This window comes from Castanea sativa, chromosome 4 (assembly GCF_040712315.1).
Source record: "Castanea sativa cultivar Marrone di Chiusa Pesio chromosome 4, ASM4071231v1".
In the NCBI taxonomy this organism is placed as follows: domain Eukaryota; kingdom Viridiplantae; phylum Streptophyta; class Magnoliopsida; order Fagales; family Fagaceae; genus Castanea; species Castanea sativa.
The window spans coordinates 43,303,306-43,329,565 of NC_134016.1; the positions used below are offsets into that span (position 1 = coordinate 43,303,306).

General features: G+C 36.5%; 3 protein-coding genes across 3 annotated transcripts; all 3 read left to right on the plus strand.

Annotated features, from left to right (window-relative positions):
• The first annotated feature begins 14,253 nt into the window (after window positions 1-14,253).
• On the plus strand, window positions 14,254-15,274 carry LOC142632961 (uncharacterized). The gene is made up of 2 exons (XM_075807272.1): window positions 14,254-14,345; window positions 14,440-15,274. The coding sequence occupies exons 1-2, from the start codon at window positions 14,254-14,256 to the stop codon at window positions 15,272-15,274; spliced, it is 927 nt and encodes a 308-aa protein (XP_075663387.1).
• On the plus strand, window positions 15,271-15,852 carry LOC142632962 (uncharacterized). The gene has a single exon (XM_075807273.1). The coding sequence runs from the start codon at window positions 15,271-15,273 to the stop codon at window positions 15,850-15,852; it is 582 nt and encodes a 193-aa protein (XP_075663388.1).
• Window positions 15,853-18,014: 2,162 nt separating this feature from the next.
• LOC142632964 (uncharacterized) lies at window positions 18,015-18,464 on the plus strand. The gene has a single exon (XM_075807274.1). It carries the CDS (start codon window positions 18,015-18,017, stop codon window positions 18,462-18,464), a length of 450 nt encoding a protein of 149 aa, XP_075663389.1.
• Window positions 18,465-26,260: the final 7,796 nt, after the last annotated feature.

A 26,260-nucleotide genomic window follows, 5' to 3' on the forward strand; every position in this document is an offset into this window, starting at 1 on the left:
GGTTATTGCACTATGATCATATGTAACCTCTTGACAATCAGGTGAAATAATTAGAAATACTGTGGATCAAATTAAGCCTTTTCCTCCTGTAAATATAATACACTCCCAGAATAATTTTCCTTGATTTTTATACATAAACTTTAATATATAATTGATCTCTTTAAATATTTTCATTGGTTTAGAGACTTTTGAACATATTGTATGACTTATTGCGCCCAACTAAAGTCTGTGGAGCCTATTGGTACTTCTTCCAAAGATGGAAAGCTAGGATTGACCACTTTAGAGTGGGATTTTGTGGGCTGGGTGTTATTCTAATATTGGCAATTTGGCATAAAGATAAGAGAGAGAGAGAGAGAGAGAGAGAGAGAGAGAGAGAGAGAGAGAGAGGGGGGGGGGGGGGGAGGGGGTGAGGAACAAATAACAGCAGACCCTCAAGAACTGCATCATTCTTGTAGACATATCAAACATTATATATGGTTTTTGGTGGGTAGATTAGTGTAACTGTTATTTAAAGTATCTGATAAAAAAAAACTTATCAAACCTTATGAATTGCATCATTCTTCTAGAACTAAGTAGCATTTTTCCCTTTTCTCTTTCATACAGAGAATGGCAGGCCATATTCAGGTTTTTGCATTATCTAGATGGTTGGCAGTGACATTGCCAGTGGAGTACTATGAATTTGCAAGGGCTTTGCGGTGGAGCATTCCCTACTTCAATCTTCCATGGAAAACTGGGCGCACTCACTCAGGTGCTCCTGCCAACTCAAATTCCTACGGGTCGAAAATTCATGATTCAGGAATTTTTCCGAGTGTGCAGCATGGGACTACTTCTACATTCAAGAAGTTGCTGCCAGAAGAATATAAAAATAACTTTGAGGTCGGAAAATTCTACTTTTTCTGTGATTTGCTTTTGGCTTCTTTAATGATACAAGGAATAAAATTTGCGATAGAATGCATTGTACAGTACTTGCAGAACAATAGCGGACCAGACCCTGTTTCGGATGGGTAAGTTATGAGCTATGAAGCACGGGTGCGTTTCGGGATTCGGGTGCGGGTGCGGGAGCGGGTGCGGGACTCGGCAATTTTTGAAAAAGTAGGGTGCGGGTGCGGCGGGGTGCGGCGATTAAAAAATTATTAAAAATATTTTTATTTATATTTTTAATATATTGCTAAACATACTTTTTTCACATTATATAAATATATACCAAATTTAAGAGCAATAGTAAATAATAACTAGAATACAAAGAATAGGAGAGAGCCTAGCTGAAGAGTGAAGGTAGAGAGTGGGAGAGAGGCTCAAGAAAAATGAAGAGGGAGAGGGTTGGGTCTTGGTTTTTTTCCAAACGGTGCGTTTGCACCTTTTTTTTTTTTTTTCAGCCATACGCACCTGTTGTTGTTGTTGTTGTTTTTTTTTTTTTTGAATTTCGGCCGGTATCGGCCGATTTCGGCATATTTCGGCCGATATCGGAAGATTTCGGCCGGTATCGGCCGATTTCGGCCGGACCGATTTCACCCGATTCGGGCCGAATCGGCGCGATTTCGCGCGCGTCGGCCCGAATCGGCGCGAATCGCGCCGAATCGCGCCGAAAAATTTGATTTTTTATTGCCGGACGCGGCACGGACGCGCAGGCAGCGGCGTCGCCGCGTCCGGCCGCGTCCGACGCGGGTGCGGCGGCCCAAACGCCGCACCCGTGCTTCATAGGTTATGAGGCCTCTTATTTCTATCTATTACATGCACTTGCATATGGATTTTAGAGACAAAAAAATGAAAATAATCAATTAAGATTTTTTTTTCCCTAAAAAAATATTCAACATAAATAAGTAAAACTATGAAAGCGATAAAGGAATCTTTCGTCAATTTTATTTATTATTATTTTTAAAAGAACTGTTGGAACGGAAATAGAAGAGTTCTGGGAATGGACCATTGGGTATGCTAGTTATTTAGATGTAGAATTTGTTGTAGATTCTATGAAAAATTAAAACTATTCATGCTTTGAATTATTTCAAATTATTGATCAAACCAAAAGGACAAACTTGATACTTAATTCCCTATTATTCATTTCTGTTTAATTTTGTGAATTCATCATTTGGATTTTGAAGTACCAGATAGACTCGTTTTATTTATCAGTGTAATATCTAACTAGATTTTGTCTTGTGTAGGTGGGAGGATTTTAGTAGAAGCATGTTCTGGTTAGCCATAATTGGTGGCAGTTTAATACTGCTGCATGCTTTAATCCTTGCCATCCTAAAATCCAGGAAGCAAAAGCAGAGGGGTTATGGAGTACTTGCATTCCCACAATTTGAAATATTCCTCGTAAATCTTGCAATGCCTAATATTTGTGAGGCCTCTGTTGCTCTAATTAGAGGTAACTTGACAACTTATTTCCTCCCCCACATATGAATCCTTATATATGCATTTATCATGCAAAATCTGAGTTTTAGAAGATAATTATGCTGCTTGCCTTTTTTTTCATTAGCATCTTTAAACTCTCTACTTATATTGAATTCTTTAATCAAGGAATTGCCTATTTCTCATTATGATATGCCATAGAATGAGCAAGGTTTTTTAATTTTTTGTTTGTTTATCAAGTAATCTTCTATACACTATTTTCCAAATATGTGATGGACTTGTGGCCATGTTCCTGTCTTGTTCATATAAGTCTTATGGACTTAATAATTATCATTTTGGTTGGCACCAAAACTGGTCTAGGGAATCTCCTCACATATTTAAGAATTGCAATGCAGCTGATGTTTCACACTTTTTGGACATTAACTCAAATCACTTCTCTGTGCATGACAACCATCATAGCATAGTTATCTGATAGCATCATATCAGAGTTACGCAAATGTGTATCTAGAACACCAAGATTCACATTTTTTGCACATTTACATGCTCTTTTTCATTGGTTAATGCTAAGAACTCCAAGTTCTACATAACTATGTGGCTTAAGCTTTTCTCACTTTTGTGAATTAAGGAGGAACAACATCAGCGATTGTAGTTGGCACTCTAATTCTGGTTGCTGTGTCTTTTCTGCTGCTGGACTTGCTTTGGTTCCTTACTACCAGTATTACATTTTCAAAGCTAGTTCGATACAATGAAGATAATCAAGTGATTCAAGTAGGTCGGAGAAATCCCAGAATAGCCCGAGTAACTTTGGGTCCTGGTAATAAAGGCCAATGGACATGGAATAACGAAAAGAACTCTGATTGCTTAACCATTTTAGGGCCTCTATTTGAAGATTTAAGAGGCCCTATTTTTTGGGGCAGCGTTGATACACATGCTGATGCCCCTTATGACGAAGCTGAAGAGGTTTCTGGTGGCTCTGAAGTGGCTCCACCGAGTTCAGCACAAAGTATGTCCCGTTCAACTAGGCCGAGTCGTATTCCCCTGACAAGATCAAGTACCGTAGCAACTCCAACAGTCCCATTGACGTCCAACACAAGTGCTGGGACACATGGTGATTATCAGATCATTGCCCCTGATGACAAAACTGAAGAGGTAGAGGTTTCTGGGGGCAGTGTTCATACACATGCAGAAGCACCTTCTATCCAAAATTTGTTTATGAAACTCAGAGTATACTACACATTGCTTGAGTCTGTGAGACGCGTTTTGGTAGGGGCTATGGGTGGTGCCTATGTGGTGCCTATAAGAATACCTGGTCTTCTAAGATTCCCGTTATAATCTTGTTATGCATCACTTCTTTGCAACTCTTCTTCCTTGTTCTCGAGAAGCCATTTATTAAGAAAAGAGTTCAGTTGGTTGAGATCATCTCAGTTTCCAGTGAAGTATGTTTATTTGCTCTCTTTTTGGTTCTCTTGGACAAGGTATTGTCACCCAAGCAAGCGACTATATTTGGAGTGTCCATGCTTATACTTTTCCTGATGGGATTTTTACCACAGATTGTGAATGAATGGTATGCTTTGCGTAGACAGATAAAGCAACTGGACGCTGCTGAGAAGTGTTTTCGAACCGGTTTGAGGATAGCTTTATCTGGAATTCTTCTGCTTATCTCACAGGAACTCTCGGAAAACTGTTTCCCAGAATCTTTTGGGGATAATAACACTGGTGACCAAGAGGATGAAGAGCCTAATGACACTGGTAACCAAGGGAATGAAGAGACTAATGCAAATGAATGGGACAAAAACTCTGGGAGTAGGGACAAGAACTCTAGGAACAGCAACAGGAACGGGAAAAGGAACAGAAAATTGGAAACTACTGTGCCATAAAAATCATGGCTGTTACGAATTGCATGGGGATTTCCTGAGATAGTTTGAAGATGGCATCCAGCAACGGGACTGACCTATTACAATTGTTATTTGATTTATTAGGTGCTATCTTAGTTGCTTAGTTGTTATTTGATAAGCATGTAAGGCTTTTATAAAAGCCTATGATCATAATATATATTGGATTGTATCAGAATGATTGTGAGAATAATCAAACTTATTATATACATGTGCTTGAATTGTTAGGAGGTCCCGGTAACCCCTCAACGCATAGACATAAAATTTCTTTGACATTTACTTTCTATATTTCTCTCTTCTGTCACCATAACCCCACAATCTATATTTCTCTCTTCTGTCACCATAACCCCACAATCAAGGCCGGCTCAACACATTTGGGGGTCTTAGGCAAAAAGTTTAGGCGATGCATTTTTAAATTATTTAAATATTAATTAAATAATATTTATTTAACTTTTGAATTTTTTATTATTTAGAATCTATTTATCATCCTCTTTGAGATACAAAATTATTAATTAAATTTTTACATTCAAGTTTCATTAACATATCCTTTTACTATCACTTAATCTTTTAGTAAACATTTATAATTAAAATAAAACATGATCTTTAATAGAAAAATTATAAATTATCTAGAATAAAACAAAAATTAAAGTATAGAACAATAGAACCCCATGATGGGAAAAGAAAAGGTGCAGCTCACGGCCGAGGGGGCCGTAGCAAAGGAGCCAAAAATATGACCAGCCTCTCCCCTTTTGGTTCAAGGACGTTTGATCGCTCTACTTTTCCGGGTTTCCATTTTTACTCTAAGAAATGAAAAACTCAAAATGTATTAAATTGAAAATGCATGTCATGAAACTCAAAAAAGTGCCAAACATCTCAATGTTTTGCTAATTCCATTCCACTTCCTATAAGCTATGAAATGCATGAGTAGAGATACCAAACATGAGTCAACTGACCTTAAATAGAAAAGAGAATTTGTATATTTAATGTAGAATCTTAAATATAGTTAGATTTCTTATATGCCCAGTGTCATATCTCTTACATTAACATTATTTCTCTCCTTTTCTCCCTAAGCTTTGCACGTATATCCAATTGTTTTGTATCTAGGGCTCGTCCTTTACAATTTGTTTGAAAGTTTGGAGATAGATGAGACTTAAGGGTATGAAAACTAAAAGAAGGAGAGCGGAGTGAAATAGTAATCCCTTCAACTTATTTGGATGTTTTTAAATTTAAGTAGGACAAGAGGAATAGATTACTCCTTCATTAAGTTTGGTTGTTTTAGAAAATTAAATGGTAATGGGAGAAAATGATAAAACATCATATAAATTGACAATTATAATTTTTTGTTCAATTTAAAGAAATATATAAATTGACATCAACAAAATAAATTTGACAATTTATTTTTATCTCCAGGTCTCATTTATCTCCAAACTTTCAAACAAATCATAAAAGATGAGCTCTGGACACTATTAGATAAACGTGCAAAAGTTAAGGAGAAAAAAGGGAATAATTCTAATGTAAGACATATTGCTCTAGGCATATAAGAAATCTGAATGTGATGCCCTGTATTTGATTAGATATTGACCAAGTTTGTGTTGTGTGGGTGTGTGATGAGTCCCGCATCAGGCATATACTGGGTTGATATGAGATTTTATTAACAACCATAAGAAATCTCAATTGTAACTAGTCATTTTAAGGTATAGCATAAATGTGACTAGCGTAGACTTATGTTTGGCATCTCTACTAAAAATGCATTTCATAGATTATTAGGAAGTGAAATGCAGTTTGCAAAAGATTAAGATGTTTGGCACTTTTTTCGAGTTCAATGACATGCATTTTCAATTCTCATTTTTCATTCACATCTTATTCTTATCTTCTATTAACAGATCAACTCTCTCTCTCTCTCTCTCTCTCTCTCTCTCTCTCTCTCTCTTTGAGTTCCTATGCAAAATTTTGTTTGTCATTAGGCAACGAGTTTATAGAATGTGGCATTATCAACAAGCTCAGATCAATGTCAATTGAGAGTTAAGCTTAGAGAAGGCAAAATAGAGCGATCAATGTACCTGTTGTTAGGTTCTAAGACCTTAGGGACTAATGTATTAGAACTTCAATATGTAATGTGTTGGCAAACCATGATGAAAACATTTAGTCTAGGTTTAGACTTGCTCAAAGTTTGGTTTAATGTAATTTTGGAATCGAGTAATTGCAGGAAGTTACTGTTCCATTTCTGCAAGGCTCGATCGAGCCTATCTTTCGATCGAGCCTTGCAGAATTTTTAGTCGGCCTAAACAGTAGTTCAAGCCCATTAAGGATTAGGATTTCAGATTTACTTCTTCTAGTATATAAAGAAAACCCTAAGCACGTTTTTAAGAGAGAGAAGAGTGTGCCTCTTTTGTAGATCTAGGGTTTTGTACCCAAAAGCTCTCTAGAGTTTTTTTGTTTATGTTGTGTGTTGAATCTCTTGTGAGATCTACAGGTGTTTACCTTCATATACACTTAGGGTTATCAAGATCCAGATTTATGTTAAGAACTTGGTGATCATTTCAGTTGCTGCATAAAGAACATTTAGAAAAATCAAGATTCACAAGTAGGAGAACTTGTGGTTGTTGCAGATTAATGAAAGAAGTAGTTCGTGAACTCAGAGCTATCATGGGGTCGTGGTAGTAAGTTTTTTACTCGAGGTAGTAATAGAATGTTAGTAGTCTAAGTTCTATTGTACAAACTTCAATTCTTTCATAGTAGATTTGCTTTTTACCTTGAGGATAGCTAGGTTAAATCCTCCCCAGGTTTTTTACCAGTTTGGTTTTCCTGGGTCATCATATTATTGTGTTTTCTATTTTTCGCACTTTACAATGATATGATTTATATATGTTAACCTAGATTTTCATAATTTACCTAAGTCAATTATTTGACTAAATAACTAGGTTAATCTGGTTGTATTTAAAGGGTCTAAAAATGTACACCTATCACACCCAGAACCCAACTATAAAGATAGGCATGTGACAACTACCGCATGCTTATAAAGTAAGCACCTTACAAGTGTGTAATGCCTTCTTAGCAACTAAAATTTATCCTAAAAAATTAAATCAAATAAATTCAAAATACCTCAACAATTTCTTTATGAATAATTTAATAGGAACAAAATAATGCCAATTGGCCAATAAATACCTCAAATAAATCCAATAATTTAATAGGAATAAAATCCAAACCTCATGTACATAATGCCAATTGGCCAACAAATATAAAAACTATTAGAAGACCATCTAATTCCAAAATCACTAAGCTTCTTTTCCCGCTCACAACACAACATCAAAGCTCTCAAAACTTGCTATTCTTCACAATTTGAAACTGGAGGGGAAAAATGGGTGAGCTGACAACTCAATAAGTAACCAAAATCCTAATAAGTTCTATCAAGTAATAGATTTGTAAAGTAATAAGATGTAATATGAGTCTTCAAAAGTTATGATATACTATGGGCTTTCAAAAATAATTAAAGAAGTTTCATAGTCTTAAAATAATAAATTGCAAATAGATCACATACTTTAATCTTACAAATATATCATAAATGGTTTAGAAAGTAGTCAGTTTTCCATATATCAAAGCCATAACTTACAATATGTTCCAAAAAATACATAAGCAGTTTTAATGACTCAAAATAGTTCAAATACTCAAATATTTCCAAAATCACATATATAGTTTTAAGGACTCAAAATAGTTCAAATATTCAAACATTTCCAAAATCACATATGTAGTTTTAAGGGCTCAAAATAGTTCAAATAGATCACATAATTTAATCTTACAAATATATCATAGATAATTTAGAAAGTAGTCAGTTTTTCATATATCAAAGCTATAACTTACAATATGTTTCAAAAAATACATAAGTAGTTTTTATTACTCCAATTAGTTCAAATACTCAAAAGTAATTCATATTCTTAACAATCTTATGACTATAGTCATGCTATAACCCCGTGACTAGGTATCAGAGTACTAATAAATAACCCCCATTGGCTGGGTATCAGAGTACCAATGAATAATGCCCATTAGTTTGGGTATCAGAGTACCAATGAATAAACTCCATTAGTTTGGGTATCAGAATCAATTCATAGTCAAATTGTCCATAATCATATATATGAAATCATAGTTTCTAACAAAAATATATCTTATTCAAGCATGTATATAAAAATCATATACTCAATATTAAAATATATATGTAATAATCCTTTACTTGAAATCAGTGATACTATAGAAATAAAAATTCTAACAATTATAAAACAATTTCCAGTAGTTTGAAAATACATTAATATAAGCAAAATAAAACTCAATTAGGATAAGGTTACTTACCTCCAAAAGCCATATTAAAAGGAACTTCTCCCTAACACTTATTCTAAAATCCTTAGATATCACTTTAATTGTGCAGTCAAACATTCTCTACTTGAGTATCCTTGGTAGTTTCCTCCCTCAAAACATTTGTCATTATACGCTGACTTAAATTAGACTACATATAACTAAGGTTTCAACCTTATTTTCTAAAAACCCCCTTAGTAAAATTAATTATAAAATTGACCCTATAAACAAATTTACTTAAATACCCCTTTCTTTTTTTCAAGTATTACAGTACCAAAGGTGGAGAGGTCATGACAGAGCAGACTAGTCCAATGCTTAGGAAGCCGCAAAAGGGCTGTATGATGATTTTGGGTTATGCTGCAATTACAGTGGGAGGGGGGGGGGGGAGGGGTTGCGATTGGGTCTTGAGATTGCAATTGAAGCTCAAAACATTTCTTTCCTATTGTTATGAGAATTTGTTGTTGTTGTTGTTGTTGTTGTTGTTTAAGAATGAGAGATTTGTGGCGTCATTGCAATAGAGTGGTCAATAAGTCATTTTAGAAGGTGAATTAGGTCTTGAGATTGCAATTGAAACTCAAAACATTTCTTTCCTATTGTTATGGGAATTTGTTGTTGTTGTTGTTGTTTAAGAATGAGAGATTTGTGGCGTCATTGCAATAGAGTGGACAATAAGTCATTTTAGAAGGTGAATTATTCTTTTTCTTTTTTTTATAATAAATTTATTTGTGCATAGATTTGGAAATTGTAGAAACTGTGGATAATTGTAGAGAATTACAAGGAACTTGTCAAATTTTTGTATAGAAATTGTTACTCGAACATGTTTTTTCGTTTTTGTTTATATAGAATTATTTGATTAAAAAATAAGAATTTGGGCTCCTTTTGGATAGCCATGAAAGTAAGAATTCACACTCCCTTCAGTGTTTTGCATTAATTAACTAGTTTTAAAGACTTCACTAGTTTCCCTTAGTGCAGTCACTAGCTTCCCTTTGTTGTCACTGTATCTAGTCTAATATTTGCTAACATGTCAGCACACTAACCATACAAGGCAAGGGACATGGAGCTTGATCCCTTATTGCAACTTAACTACTTACGTTAGTTGAAAGCTTCACCAACGGTATTTCATTTTTCTGTACCACATACTAACATTTACAATATCTGCATCAATTCGTGCAAAAATTTCTATTTATTTTAGCATAAAATTTACTTTTTCTATTTTATATACTCGTTTTTCAAAATACCTCATATTAGATTATCTATTTTACACTACATTTTAATAAAATATCAATTTTTCTAACATTTTTTTCTTTCTTCACACACGACAATCACCATTCACTCTCTTCTTTCAACCTTAAGATATGTAAAGAAAGAATAAACAACTAAATACAAAATGAATAGTGTCAATGTAAATTTACACAATTACTATAGTAAACTTGTAAATTTACACAATTCTACACAAACTATTGTGGGTCATTTTTAGGAAAAATTTTGTAAATTCTACACATTTTTCTATTATGCAAAGACTGATGTAAATGCTTTTAGGCGTTGAATTTATATTTTAGATGGCAAACGTTCTTTTGTATCCACTTTGAATGGTAGAAGCAAATCTAAAAAGAGCAAATAAAAAATATGCTAGGTCATCAAAGGGGCATTGATTATTGTCTTCCCTGAAAAGGAAAAAGAAAAAGTAATAACTCTACCAAAGTCTCAATTGTGCCATCTATCTTAGTACTCTCCCAAGATGTATGAATCTTTTATGTTAGGTTAAGATAGATAGACTCCAGTTAATTAATTCATTTACCCAAATTGATTAATTAGGTCAAATTACATGCAAATCATGGAGGCACCAATAAATCACCAAATAAACTAAGTGCAGTGGAAATTAAATTGACATGGTGATTTATTGACAAATGGGGAAAACCTCTCGCAAGGCAAAAACTCTACCGGGTGAATTTAAGATCATCACTCCCAAGAATCCACTAATCTATAATCAAGCGGTTACAAGTATAAAGAATCTTATCACTACTTTAGTCTATCCCAAAATACCAACCTACAGTTGAACCTTCGCTTTAATACCCAGTGGGACTTGATCTTGTAGTAGACTTCTTTCCTTTGTTGCATAAATCTCCGATTTGTGACTAACTCCTTTGCACAAATCTCAATACGTAACTAACTCCAGTAGCTTGAACGATTGTTATTGGCTGCAAAGTTCTTCACTTCATCAATAATGAAGATCAAGAATCAATTGGTTATAAAACCCTAAGGCGCACAAACACAGTTGCTTCACACAGAGTATATGAGTTTTGGGCCTCTGTATCTGTATATAACGGTTTTTAAAATATTCCTTATATATGACTAGGGTTGTGAGAAAAGAAGTCCTAATAAAATAAGACAGCATGGGCCGAGTTTCAGATCTAGAAATTCTGAAATTGTAATTCTCGATAGATTGAGCTTGTGTCAAGCTTCTTCCTTTAACCTCGATAGCGGTATCTGTCGAGCTTTTGTCGAGCTTTTGTCGAGACTTACTGAATTAGCTTTTCTTCACTTGTTTCTTAGATTAATCTTCATGTCTTTAAAGATACCACTTGATATGTTTGAGTAACATACTTCTTGATACATTATACTCAACTTAGATCTACCTAATTACGAGTAAATTGTGTTTTGTTAAAGGATTAACCAATTACATATAAAATATGACCCTAACATTTTCGGTCTAGTCTTTGGATAAAAATTACTACACATACTTTGTTGCACACACAATTTTAAAATTGAAATTGTGTTTTTAACTCTGCAGTTTAAAAAATGGGTGTGTAACCGTGTGTAACATGGTGTATAACAAACACTACCCTTTATTTTTTAGTGGTATTTATTATACACATTCTAATCCACAAAGTTTTGCATACACACCTCAAAACAACAAAACTTATGACTTAAAATCACGAATAATTCACACGGATTTGCACACACACCTCAAAACAACAGAACTTGTGACCTGAAATCACAAGTCACAAGTTCTGTTGCTTTGAGGTGTGTGTGCAAATCTGTGTGAATTAAGTTGTGTGCAATAATATTTATCTTTTATCTTTTTCTCACTGAGTGCATGCATGCGCATGATCAATGATCAGGAAGCCACCTTACATCGCCATACAAAACCAACATACACATTCACTCACCCAAGCCAATCTCTCCAAAAGCAACAAGCTATGGGTTACAGGGCTTTAGAACTTGTAATTTCGTCAGCCAATGGATTGACGGATGTAAATAGTATAACAACAATGAAGCCTTATGCCCGAAGTTTCAATTTGTGATAGCCAGAATAGGGCCCTTACCCCCGTGAAAAAATTATAACACCCAGAACGTGGTTCAAACTCCACATGCAACTACTATTAGTACATACATTTATGCTGTTATATCCACTCTCGTCTTCTTGTTTATGTATTCTTTTCATTGTTTCTAGAAAGTGAATTATTAGTCCATTACACATCTGAGAGAGACTGAGTGAGCAAGGAAAGGAAAGTGTTATTGATGTTGTCAAAATGCCGGTTTTTCTCCCCTTTTTCTTGGAAGGAGGGTGTTAATGAAATGAGGAGGTATTCAAATTTGACTTGTAGAGCTTTTGGAAGAAGTACCTGACTGGGGTGCACAAGTGGTAGACTATAAATACAAATTCTCTATACCACTTTTGTGTATCACTTTATATAAGGTACACTTTTTTTTGTAAGATGTAGGGTGCACTTTTTTTGGACACAAGATGAAAATAAATTAAGATAATAGTATATAGAAGCATATGTATATTGCGACTTCATTATATAAAGAGTTTTATTTTTATTTTTTTGCTTCTTTATTATTATTATTATTATTATTATTATTATTTAGAATAGTTTGCTACATTAAGTAAGGGTGAGGGGGATCAAACTATAAACTTTCTTGTTAGTGTTAGGAGTGCTATAAGCATATGGATAATAATTGTTATATTGAAATTTAGTTAGTTAGTTAGTTACAATTCCAAGCATGTTAATCACATTTAGCATGTATTGGAATTATTAATACACATGGGGAATAATAGAACCAATGTTAATCACATTTAGCACATGTTGGAATTATTAATGCACATGGGGAATAATAGAACTAATAGGATGAGGCCATATGGGCCAATGGGATTAGAGCTAATCTCCTATAAATACATGGTTGTAATCCAATATGAGATATCAATAGAAGTATAAGCCAATTTCTTAGTGCATTAATACATTTCTCTTTCTCTCTTTCTCTCTTTCTCTCTCAATATTTCTCTATGGGGCGTGACTACCTTGAATTAAGTTAATTTCCCTACAATTCCTATCAATCCCCATATAATTCCTATCCAATTCCATTAAAAACCACTAGGTTCCTAACAGTTAGAGAGATCAAGAGATGTCAATTGACTCAAAGGCCATTGACAAAGAGAAAAGAGGAGAAAATATCTGGTTGCGCCTTCAGTGTATACAAAAAATTAACTATCAATTATTGAGATAAATACAAAATTTACCAAAAGAAAGGGTATCAAAGAATTAGGTCAAGTCAATTATAACATCCTAAAAATGAAAGAAATATACAAATCATGGTATTTACAAAACATGTAACAAATTATGGAAATTTGAGATTTCAATAAAAGGGAAATTAAATTGGAAGAAAGGGTTAGATAGATTGGTGGATTTTATTATATTATCTAATTAAGTTATGTTTTGTTTTTTGTTTTTTAAATAAGTGGATAGTGTGGGAGGGTGAGGGGAAAGTCAATGTGGGGTTGAATCCACTGTCTTATTATGGTGCCTATTTACCAAATTTAATTGGCTACAGAGGGTAGCATTGGTGTTTGTATCATTCCTAATTTTTTTATAAATATTTCTATGAGGACCCGAGGACCCGAATACTTAAAGACCCGAAGACATACTGTGAAGCATAAGGAATAGAGGAGAGTAAAAGTCAAGAGCCCGAGGATGAAGTGGTATGGTCCGGAAAAGTACGAAAGGTAGATTGGTGATGTATTGGATATATTGCAAATATCTGGGTTGAGATAGGTAACTATGAACGTTGCATTGAATGTTCTGCACCAAGCTTTCTGGCTGCATTAAATAGGGAATACCAGCTTTATCTGTTGCATTAATGTGAAAATGACCCAAACAGTACAAGGCACAGAGCAAGAGCTTTTCTCCATTACCGACTACAAGGGAATGGACAAGTGTCCGTAAATGAGGTTGATTAGGTGAGAGATGTAGGGCTGAGATAACAAGGGCAAGGAGTATAAATAAGAGAGGAAGGGCAGGAGAATGGTCATGTAAAGTGAGGTGACTAAGGCATATAATCAGAACGCCATGAACTTTGTTGTTGATACCTTCTCTACAAATTTATTATTTTGGGCCTTGAATTATTAAATGTTAATATTGTTGGGCTTGTGCATGATTTTTGGTCCTTACGATTGGCGCTATCTGTGGGAACAATAAAGTGTGACGTTCTGGTTTGAAGGTGAATGGTGGAGGCGAATCAAGAAATGGAAGAATCAGTAGGTTCACAAAGGGGGAACCAAACTATAAACATGCAACGCAGAGATGGAAAGCAACACACCCCAAGTGTGGTGGTAGAATCGTATCATAGTGATCGAGTGGCTGGACGATGATCACAGATTGAGGGACAAATGTCTCGCGATGATGTGTTGCAGCAAATGCAATCAAAAATAGACTATCTACGCAAACGCTTAGACCGTAGGAAGCGTGGTAGGAGGAGCCAGTGATAGCTCCGAGAAAAAACGAGGAGGAGATGATCATCAAGCATCTAAGTATCTTCCCAGTGAGTCCCGTTTGATTACTTCTTTTGGTGGCAGGGCAAAGAGGGGGGAGGAGACGCGAGGTGGGGATGGGTCATATCAAGGTGAGGGGAATGATGCAATGGGTAAAGCCTTGAGGCAAATCTCTAAATCCCCTTTCGTGGCTTGGATAAATAAGGCAAAGCTCCCCCATAGATTTTCTCAACGGATATTTACCATTTATAATGGCAGGATTGATCCTGTAGAACACGTCAGTCATTTTAATCAAAAGATGGCAGTTTATTCGAATAATGAAGCGTTGATGTGTGAAGTTTTTCCTTCTAGTTTGGGGCCAGTGGCCATGCGATGGTTTGATGCTTTAGAGGAAGGTTCCCTAAAGTCCTTTGAAAAGTTGATGAGGGCATTCGAGGCTCGGTTCATAACATGTAGTAGGGTCCCAAAGCCCTTGGATGCATTACTATCTATGGCAATGAGGGAAGGAGAAACGCTCAAAACTTATTCCAATCGGTATTGGGAAACGTATAATGAAATTGATGGAGATGTTGAAGATGTGGCAATAAGAACTTTTAAGGTGGGGCTCCTTATGGAGCACGGATTGAGGAAGTCATTGACAATGAAAGCAGCTGTAGATATGCGCCAGCTTATGGATCGTATAGACAAGTATAAGCGGGTTGAGGAGGACCAAATTCAAAGTAAAGGAAAAGAAAAGCTATTTCCAGAGAAGAAAGATCTTCGGAGAATGGGGTATCAAGGCAGTCGTCCTAGGCGAGATTTTCCAAGTCATCCATTGCCAGCTGGAACTCCTTTGGTTTATTCACTGTCAAGGAACCCATACATCAAATATTGGAGAAAATACAAGATGAACCATATTTTAGATAGCCTAACAAAATGAGTGGAGATGCATCCTTGAGGAATCAAAGTCTTCATTGTCATTATCATCAAGACAAGGGACATACCATAGAAGAGTGTCGGACATTGCATGACCATTTGAACCAATTGGTCAGGGTGGGAAAGCTCAATCATTTCTTGTCTAGGCCAGACGGGCAAGTTGGACATCAAGGTACGAGAATGTATCGTGGAAATACTCCTCGGCCAGCATTAGGCACCATTAACTTCATTTTGGCGCAACCGAGAAAAGGAGCCAAGGATCCTTCTCAGATCATATCCATGCATAGTAGTTTTGGGAATGAAGTCATGGAGGGAAGCAATCAATTGGCTAAAAGGATGAGGTTCTCGGCAACGCCAGTGTTGGGTTTTTCTGAGGAAGATAAGGAAGGAACATGTCAACCCCATGATGATGCATTGGTAGTAACTATTCGGATTGGGGGATATGACGTGAAACGAGTCTTGGTGGATGATGGAAGTGGAGCGGAAATTATGTATCCAGACTTGTTTAATGGTTTAAAATTGAAAGATGATAATTTGGAGAAGTATGATTCACCGTTAGTAGGCTTTGATGGGAACCGGTGATTCCGCAGGGGATGATTAGGCTGCATGTACAGGTTGAGGACGTAGAGGTCCAACTTAACTTCATAGTAGTCAGGGTGTATTCACCTTACACGGCTATATTGGCTAGGCCCTGGCTCCATGCAATGGGGGCAGTTTCTTCAACTTTGCACGTAAAGGTGAAGTATCCTATTTGAGGAAGGGAGGGAGTATTACATGGCAGTCAATCGGTAGCCAAGCAGTGTCTGATGTCTGCAAGTGTTAGAACAGGTGAAAATTCAACAACGGGGGTAACTCAGAAAACTTTATAGCAATTAAATAAATCTGCTTGGGGGATGGGTATCGATATGGATGGAGATTCCGCTGAAGAGCTAGACAAGGTATTTATAAGGGAGAATAAGGAGATATATTTTCAGGTGGGATCACAATTGCCAGTATTGGAAAAGGGGGAATTAGTTAAGTTCTTAAAGGATAACATTGATGTTTTTGCCTGGACGACATATGATGTCCCGGGGATTGATCTAGAGTTCATTTGTCATCATTTGAATGTTAGTCCCGTCGTAGTGCCCCGCAAGTAGCCTCCTCGGCGTGCGTCCCAAGAGCATGCCGAGGCAGTAAAAGAAGAGGTTAATAAGTTAAAACAAGCTGGGGCAATTAAGGAAATTTTTTATCCTGAATGGCTTGCTAACACTGTTGTGGTTAAAAAGAAGAATAGAAAGTGGAGAGCTTGTGTCGATTTCACTGATCTGAATAAGGTATGTCCAAAGGACCCTTTCTCTATTCCGAGAATTGATCAATTGGTGGATGCAACTGTTGGGCATCCTCGGATGAGTTTCCTAGATGCTTTTCAGGGTTACCATCAGATACCTTTGTCATTGAGTGATCAGGAGAAGACAGCTTTTCGTGCTCCTAATGGCAATTACCACTATCTAGTAATGCCTTTTGGTCTCAAGAATGAAGGCTCCACTTATCAAAGAATGGTGACTAGAATGTTTGAATTGCAGTTGGGGCGTAATATGGAAGCATATATTGATGACATGGTAATTAAAAGTAAGAGAATAGGGGACCATTTGAGGGACTTGGAAGAAACCTTCTCAGTCCTTAAGAGGTATAAATTGCGTTTGAATGCTTCCAAGTGTTTTTTCAGAGTAAGTTCAAGAAATTTTCTTGGGTATATGATAACACATCGGGGGATTGAAGTTAATCCTAACCAGATTAAGGCTATCTTGGGGTTGCATCCTCCTCGGAATCCTAAGGAGGTATAGAAGCTGACTAGTATGTCTGCGGCATTGAATCGGTTTATTTCGCGATCTGCAGACAGGTGTCGACCTTTTTATCACCTTTTGCATAAATGGAGAGATTTTCAATGGACGGATGAGCGTGATTTGGCTTTTGAGGATTTGAAGCAATATTTGGCGAATCCGCCAATATTATCACGGCTGGAGAAGGAAGAGGTGTTATATGCCTATTTGGCAATTACAGATTATGCTATAAGTCTTGTCCTAGTACGGAATGATGATGGAATTCAAAAACCGGTGTATTACATTAGTAAATCTTTGCAAAAGGCCGAGAAGCAGTATTTACCTTTAAAAAATGCTATTCTAGCCATCGTACATGCAACAAGGAAGCTTCCCCATTATTTTCAAGCCCATACGGTAATGGTACTTACCCAATTGCCTTTGCAAGCTCTCATGAGGAAGTTAGATTACACTGGTCATGTGGCTAAGTGGGGAACAAGGCTTGGAGCTTATGATGTTAAGTATATGGCCCGAATAGCTATCAAAGGACAGGTTCTTGCCGATTTTGTGGCCGAATTTACGAAGGGTGGCATTAGGCAGGAAGATGTCATGCTAACCGTGATGTCTATTGGGCCCGGGAGTGTTCTCCTTTGGGAAGTTTATACAAATAGGGCATCTAACCGAAAGGGAGCAGGGATTGAAATTGTGTTGATCACCCCTGAGAAATTGGTCATGGAAAAGTCATTACAGCTAGGGTTTGTAGCCATTAATAATGAGGTCGAGTATGAAGCTCTCCTGGCAGGTGCTCAAATGGTTAGGCATTTAGAAGGAGAAATAATCGAACTCCATTGTGATTCCAGATTAATTGTTGGATAAGTTAATGGAGAATTTGATGCAAGAGATGAAAGGATGAAAAAATATCTCAATAGAGTTAAAAGGGTGTTAGGCATGTTTAAAAGTTTCAAAGTAAGACAAATTCCAAGAGGGCAGAATGCTCATGTTGATTTGTTGGCCATGTTAGCCACATCCTTGGGATCGAAGTTACTGCGGACGGTGATGGTGGAGGATTTGATGAGTTCTAGTCTTACTGGCACCCCGGTAGTTGGGATTCACAGCATTCACATTGGCCCGAGTTGGATGAATCTGATTGTGACCTTCTTAAAACATGGTATGTTACCTGAGGATAAAGTGGAAGCAGAGAAGGTACGGAGAATTGCTCCCCGTTACTGGCTTTCTGAGGAGCATAAGTTGTACAAACGTTCTTACTTGGGGCCATATCTGCTCTGCGTGCATCCTGAAGCTGTTGAGCCTTTATTAGAAGAGTTGCATGAGGGAATATGTGGAAGTCATACTAGGGGAAGATCATTAGCCCATAAGGCCATGACTCAAGAGTATTGATGGCCAAATATGCAGAAAGCCTCCTAGGAGTATGCAAGGAAGTGTGATCAATGTCAAAGGTTTGCACCAAACATTCATCAACCAGGGGGAGTCTTAAATCCATTATCTAGTCCATGGCCGTTTGCTAAGTGGGGCTTGGATATCGTCGAACCTTTTTCTCGGGCAACTGGTAATAGAAGATGGCTCCTCGTCGGCACGGATTATTTTACTAAGTGGGTAGAAGCTGAACCACTAGCTAATATCAGGGACGTAGATTCTAAGAAGTTTATTTGGAAGAATATTGTAACTCGCTTTGGAGTCTCGCATACTCTGATTTCTAACAATAGACTTCAGTTTGACAGCAAGGCTTTTCGTAGGTATTGTGGGGATCTGGGAATAAGGAATGTATACTCAACACCAGCTTACCCTTAAGGAAATGGTCAAGCTGAGGCTACAAACAAGGTCATTTTGGCGGGGTTAAAGAAGCGATTAGATGATGCTAAAGGAAGATGGGTAGAGGAGTTGCCTCATGTGTTGTGGACTTATCGCACTACCCCCTGAAGATCAACGGGCGAGACACTCTTTTCAATGACATATGGAATGGAGGCAGTAATCCCGTTGGAGTCAGGCTTTCCCACCTTGAGATCTGACCAGTATAATGTTGAGAGCAATCATGACATGCTATGTGATAGATTAGATACTATTGAAGAAAGAAGAGAAGTAGCTAGTGTGAAGATGGGCAGTTACCAACAGAAACTCAAGCAAACATATGATAAAGGAGTGAAGCCGAGACCTTTAGTGCCAAGAGATTTGGTTTTGAGAAAAGTGGTAGGGACAGCAAAGAATCCTGCGTGGGGTAAGTTAGGGCCCAATTGGGAAGGACCATATAGAATCATGTCTATAGCCGGTGTGGGGACCTATCGTTTAGAAGATTTAAATGGAAAATTAGTCCATTGCCCCTAGAATGTAAGCAATTTACGACGTTATTACTATTAAAGGAAGAGCCTTCTTTTGTATAAGTTGTAGGCCTATTTTGTTTTATTAGTCTGTGCTTCTTTATTGGTATAACTTATTTCCAAGTGTTAAATTAACCTTAGTTCTTGTTTGGCTCCTCGGGCCACAAGTCTAAGAAAAATTAACACCCTAAGGAAAAGGCAAGTGTTAAACTGACCTTAGTTCTTGTTCGGCTCCTTGGGCCACAAGTCTAAGAAAAATTAACACCATAAAAAAAAATGTTGAACCAAGCTTAGTCCTTGTCCGGCTCCTTGGGCTGTAAGACTAGGAGAAATTAACACCATACATAAGGCATTCCACGTGTCAAGATAACAAAAATGTGTACCATAGGTATTACTCTAGCTTACGTTGCAAAGTTGGTGATTGTATTGTGTTTTATGTGTATATGAAAGTTATTATTTTTAGCATTGAAAGATTTGCTATCGACAATGAGCAGAAAATTTAATATTTGAATCTTGTGATACGTTGGCAGTAAACAATATGCACCATTTACGCTACTATTAATTCCTTGAAATCAGTTTAAAAAAAAAAACAGTACTAAACTCTAAACAACTTTTAACAAACTCTTGAGCTCATATGTCAAGTATTTGTTTGTTTCTATTTTGTATTCCTTTTCTCTGGTTCCTTCTATTTCTTTTTCTTTTTTGTCTGCCCCACCTCCATCGTTTCAGCTTCATTTTCTACGTTTACCAATTCGGTGCTGGGGGAAGGGTTCTTAGCTATTTCTTTGTCCTTGGAGTGAACAAAGGAAGGATTTGGATCCGGAGTGGTTGTAGATGAGGGAGGAATGGAACTGGAGTCACTAGTTGGTTTGGGAGGAGCAGGTGCTAGCTATAGAGCAGAGGGGTAATACACGCTATCTGGAGTTTGGAGCTCAGATTCGGCAGATACTCCTGCAGCGTCTAAGGCCTGACCCCAAACTTCCAAACAAAATGCACGGGCGACACCCTTGAGTTAAGCTGTAAGCTTGTCAGCAGCTTTCTTCATGCCGGCGTCATATGCTGCTTGCTCAGCATCAATTTTTTCTTGCTCCTTAGATGCTAATTTCTTTTGCACCTGCTTGAGCTCCACCACAATGAGGGCTAGTCGGTTTTGGGCTTGCTTCTGGGCTTTAAGGGCAATATTTGCCTGTGTTTCATAACTTTGCAAGGCAGATTCTGCATTCTTGTGAGCTTTTTCCACTTCGGCCAGTTGGATGAGGGTCTCCTTCAGATTCTATCCAGCTTCATTTTAAGCCCTCACAGCGACTTCTACGTTGTTTTTAGCTTTTCTGGCTAATTCTAAGGAATGATCCACCCATTCTTCAGCCATGAAAGAAGCCTGGACAGCCTATAATGTACATCAATTACAAAAGCCATATGAGTAACGCTTTTAATAGTAATAAAGATAAGATGATATAGAATTGTGAAAGATACCGTAGCTAAGTCTTGTTTCAAAGATAGGAAGACTTCTCTTTTGCGAAAAGACCGCAGCTCAGCCATGTCCTCGGGGAGGCATAGGGCCTTCTCTAAACACTCAGCCACCAAACTTGAGCTCCCCTTCTTCGGATCTCTTAGGTTGGCATCATCAAGTATGGGGCTGCCTGAACTTAAAGTAAAGCTAGGGCGCCAAACGGAGACTTTCCTTGGTTGATCACCACTGGTCTCCTTGGAAGACCCAGTATGAACAGACTTCTTAGAGTGGCTTTTTCCCGCCCGAGTATCCTTAGAAGGAGGGTCGGGGTTCTCTCCCTCCTCGATCTTAATGATATTCTTACCACCTTGACCCCTTTTCCTTTTTTTGTCCACGGCCTCAAGGGGTGGGGTACGTGTCATTACTGGGGTGATGGGACGAGGAGGTACGGTTACAGCAGGGGAAGAACTTCCGGCATGGGCTTGTAGCAAAGCCAGGAGATCGGGTTATTTCTCTTGGAAGCCCATGTTACTTGTTGAAGGAAGTTGTGAATTGTGAGGGGCGTCTTCATGATAAAAGACTTCAAAGTCCTTATTCGTTACCTCGGGACAACTCGGCTCGAAAGCTGAATTTTTTCCCTCGTCCGCAGGATCAATGGATTGCTCTTGGGAGTAAAGTAATCTGGCTGCGAGAGGGGCTGGGAGTTGTGCGTCCTGTGTTCCTTTTGGAAGGGGCGTAAGTAGTAAAAAGTCAAGCACCGCTACGTCAATACAAGCTAAACGAAGATCCCTGGCCTGGATTACGGTTTTCGGACTTTGAAAACGTTTGGTGGAGTAGGTGTAGCCGAGAATGACGTGGGCCGCTCTAAGCTGCCTGTCCCTGTGCAAAAATATTTCCAACCTGAGAATTCTGTTTAGGTCCTGAAGGTTTACAAAGGGGTTTGTTTGGAGCGGTGTGGTAGTCGTCTGCAGTAAGGGATAAATACTGTTAGGAAGAGTTAATCAATATAAGATTATAAAAGAAGATAATTGATATTCCTAAGTATCACGTCGGTCCTCGGGAACCCTACTTGGCACCCCATCTTGGGTAGGGCAGTGTAATATGTCGTATCATTTCCCCGAGACGATGAGGTAATCCTCGTCCATGCCTTTGCTTGAGTCAGGCAAGCAGGAGATCAGCCTAACGGCTGGGACCCTACACTTTATATAGTACTTGGTTTTTTCCCCTTTTTGGCAATTGTACACCCAATTTACATCATGCCAAGTTAAGTTAGTCCCCATTTTTTGATTTAGGGCATTTACACATCCTAGGATCCTAAGGACATTGGGGGAACATTGGGTTGGGGTAAGTCTATAGTTTATAAGAAAATCCCAGGTCACCCTACCCATGGGAATTTCCATTCTCCCTTCAATAAAAGTGATCATGGGAATTATAACTAACTCGGGTGGCCGGGGTAAAACTAATCATTCTCCTTACTCACAATGTTGAATATCAACATCGTTAGGAATCCTATATCGGGCCTTAAAAGTGGCCTTTGCCTCATTAGTTTTCACTAATTTAGCATATCTACCCATTAAACTTTATGATAAGAAGAAGAAAAAATAAACAATGAAGGAGAAGCAATAGGAGAACTAACACACCTCTGAAGAATGCTTAAAGTTGCTCCTCGGGACGTCCTTTTCCTTTAATCCTTCAAAACGCCAAAATGAACCTTAGCTAGTCCCAAGTCTTGCTTTTATAAGGGTAAAAAAGGAGCGGTAATTTTCCCGCTCATAAATGAGAGAGCAATCTGAGTCGTACGAGTTGATCCAGCCGTAGAACGTGCGGAGATAGGGAGCTGCCTGACACCATAAATGATCCATCGTGGACTCCGGCGTCAGGAGCGTGTCACAGGCAGCGAAAAGACATTTGTACTTATGAAAGCAAAATGCACGTAGGAAGTTTATCCAAAGAGTTAAAACTTGGCTATTAATTTGTGGTTAATAGCCTAAGTTTTAAGGGGCTATTATGAGGACCTGAGGACTCAAAGACTTAAAGACTCGAAGACATACTGTGAAGCATAAGAAATAGAGGAGAGTAAAAGTCAAGAGCCCGAGGATGAAGTGGGATGGTCCGGAAAAGTATGAAAGGTAGATTGGTGATGTATTGGATATATTGCAAATATCTGGGTTGAGATAGGTAACTATGAACGTTGCATTGAATGTTCTGCATCAAGCTTTCTGGCTGCATTAAATAGGGAATACCAGCTTTATCCATTGCATTAATGTGGAAATGACCTGAATAGTACAAGGCATAGAGCAAGAGCTTTTCTCCATTACCAACTACAAGGGAATGGACAAGTGTCAGTAAATGAGGTTGATTAGGTGAGAGATGTATGGCTGAGATAACAAGGGCAAGGAGTATAAATAAGAGAAGAGGGGCAGGAGAATGGTCATGTAAAGTGAGGTGACTAAGGCATATAATTAGAACGCCATGAACTTTGTTGTTGATACCCTCTCTACAAATTTATTATTTTGGGCCTTGAATTATTAAACGGTAATATTGTTAGGCTTGTGCATGATTTTTGGTCCTTACAATTTCAATAATTGGAAGAGAGTCGATATTGGTGCTGGATGTTTCTATTAGAAAAATCAATAAATGGTAGTTAAATTACAAGAGTCTTGACATTTTTAATTTGAAAACAAAATCATTATGCGGCATTTACAAAAAGTATATGTTACGTAGGGGTGGCCATTCGTGTTGTGCTGAGCCATAAGTATTCAGCTATATAGGTTGACCCGAACCCGACCTATTTAGTAAACGTGTCAGGAATTCTCAATTCGAACACGACCTATTTATTAAACCAATCAACCCAACTTGACACGTTTAACTCGTTTAATTAACAAGTCATGTAAAGGTCAATACAAGTAACCCATTTAATAATCTATTTGATTAATAGGTTATACCAAACCTATATAATTTTTATTAATTCTCATATATCTAAAATTAAAATACAATTACAACTATAAATATATTAATAAACATATAAAAACAACCATTAATTAAGCAAAAATATCAAAATAATTAATAATTTTATAAGCTAAATGAGTCAAACAGGTCAAACGTGTTCGCATGTTGAACTTGAACACAACCCGTTTATTAAACGAGTTAGCCGTCAACCCAAATATAACTCGAACCCATTTAGCCTCAACTCATAACCTGTTTATAAATGAGTTAATTGTATTTGGTTCGCAAATCGTGTTAGATTTTGCTACCCCTAATGTTACGTAATCAAAGGAACTAGATTAATATTATTAATTCCTCAATACTAACTTTTTCTCATTGTATGCATTGAACATGTCATTCCAGGACCATTTTTACTTTTACTTTTACTTTCACTTACACCTACTACTGAATGTGAGACTCATATTATACGTGTATACAAGTATACTTCCAATTTAAGCGTGCAAAGTCTTGTCCCATGACTTATCCATATATATATATATATATATATATATATATATATATATATATATATATATATATATATTGGTATATTACCCTATTTTAGGTAATCATGTTCTAACCCATATAATCAATAATCAATAGATAAGGTCATGCATAATTAAACCATGGTTTTGAAATTCGGATTAGATCATATGGTCCAACCCGATAACCGTGAACCATTCACTAAAGAAGTTTTTTAATCTCACAAACCGGTTTAAGTAAAAAAAATCAGTGAACTGTACGCACCAAGGTCGAACTACCTAGGTTTGAGAACTGTGGATGGTTCTAATGGTTCAGATCAGAGCTTAAAAAAAAAAAAAAAAAGTGCTTGACTTAGAGTTATAGCACCTTTTGGCCATTGTTGAAACTTCAACCACTTCTTAGTCTCTGTCTCCCTCTGTCGTTATTTCTGCTGTTTCTTCTTTTCTCTCTTTCTCTTTCTGCTTTCTGTTGTTTCTTACTTTCTTCGTATTTTTCTTCTCTCTCTGGTTTACTCAATGCATGTCTACTGTCAAATAGTTAACATTTTCTTGAGTTTTGATTTTGTACTGTTAAATTCAAATGAGCGGTCACCAATGCTCCCAGTTGCCTCCCACTCTTCTAGTTTTTGCTATATAGTTATTTAAAAAAAAAAAATCATTGGAAATGTGGAATTGTCAGGATCTCTCTTGAAGTTTTATTGGGGCTCATAAAAAAGTTGAGTGGCCCATGGGCGGACAAACCAATGTCCGCCACTGTTGAGGCTTGAAGCTTAAATTTTTTTTTTTTTTTTTTCATACGAAAAATACTTTGACCATTTATTGTCTCTATTAACCTTTTTTTATTGGGTCTCATAAAAACAGATTATGAAATTATTAAATGAGCTTAGGTATGGCTTAAGATAATTTAGACATAAGCTTGCATAAAAAAATTATTGAGTTCTAACAAAATATATATATATAATTTTGAAATGGTACGTCAATATTAATTTATATCGAAATATTTCATATCTCTCACTAAAAAAACTCAAAAACAATTATATTTGCTTAAGAATTATTATTTCTTATTTGTCTTAAGAAAGTTATGATATGAAAAATATATTTGAAAGATAGATCTTTATATTTATTTGGACTAGTTTAGTCAATTTTTATATTTTTACTAATTTAATATGTATATATATTTATATTTATATTTTAAATAATTATTAAATTAATTATAACATCATTACGGTTCAATCTTGATTTGATCTTAAAAACTTTGAACCTCTATATTTTACAGTTCTTTGAACAGTTTGAGTTTGAAAACTATGAACTAAACATGACCTTGACCTTAATTATAATATACCGATATATACCAATATTTGCTTTAGAATTATTATTTCTTATTTGTCATAAGAAAGTTATGATATGAAAAATATATTTGAAAGATAGATCTTTATATTTATTTGGACTAGTTTAGTCAATTTTTATATTTTTACTAATTTAATATGTATATATATTTATATTTATATTTCAAATAATTATTAAATTAATTATAACATCATTACGGTTCAATCTTGATTTGATCTTAAAAACCTTGAACCTCTATATTTTACAGTTCTTTGAACGGTTTGAGTTTGAAAACCATGAACTAAACATGACCTTGACCTTAATTATAATATACCGATATATACCAATATTTGCTTTAGAATTATTATTTCTTATTTGTCTTAAGAAAGTTATGATATGAAAAATATATTTGAAAGATAGATCTTTATATTTATTTGGACTAGTTTAGTCAATTTTTATATTTTTACTAATTTAATATGTATATATATTTATATTTATATTTATATTTTAAATAATTATTAAATTAATTATAGCATCATTACAGTTCATTCTTGATTTGATCTCAAAAACCTTGAACTTCTATATTTTACGGTTCTTTGAACGGTTTGAGTTTGAAAA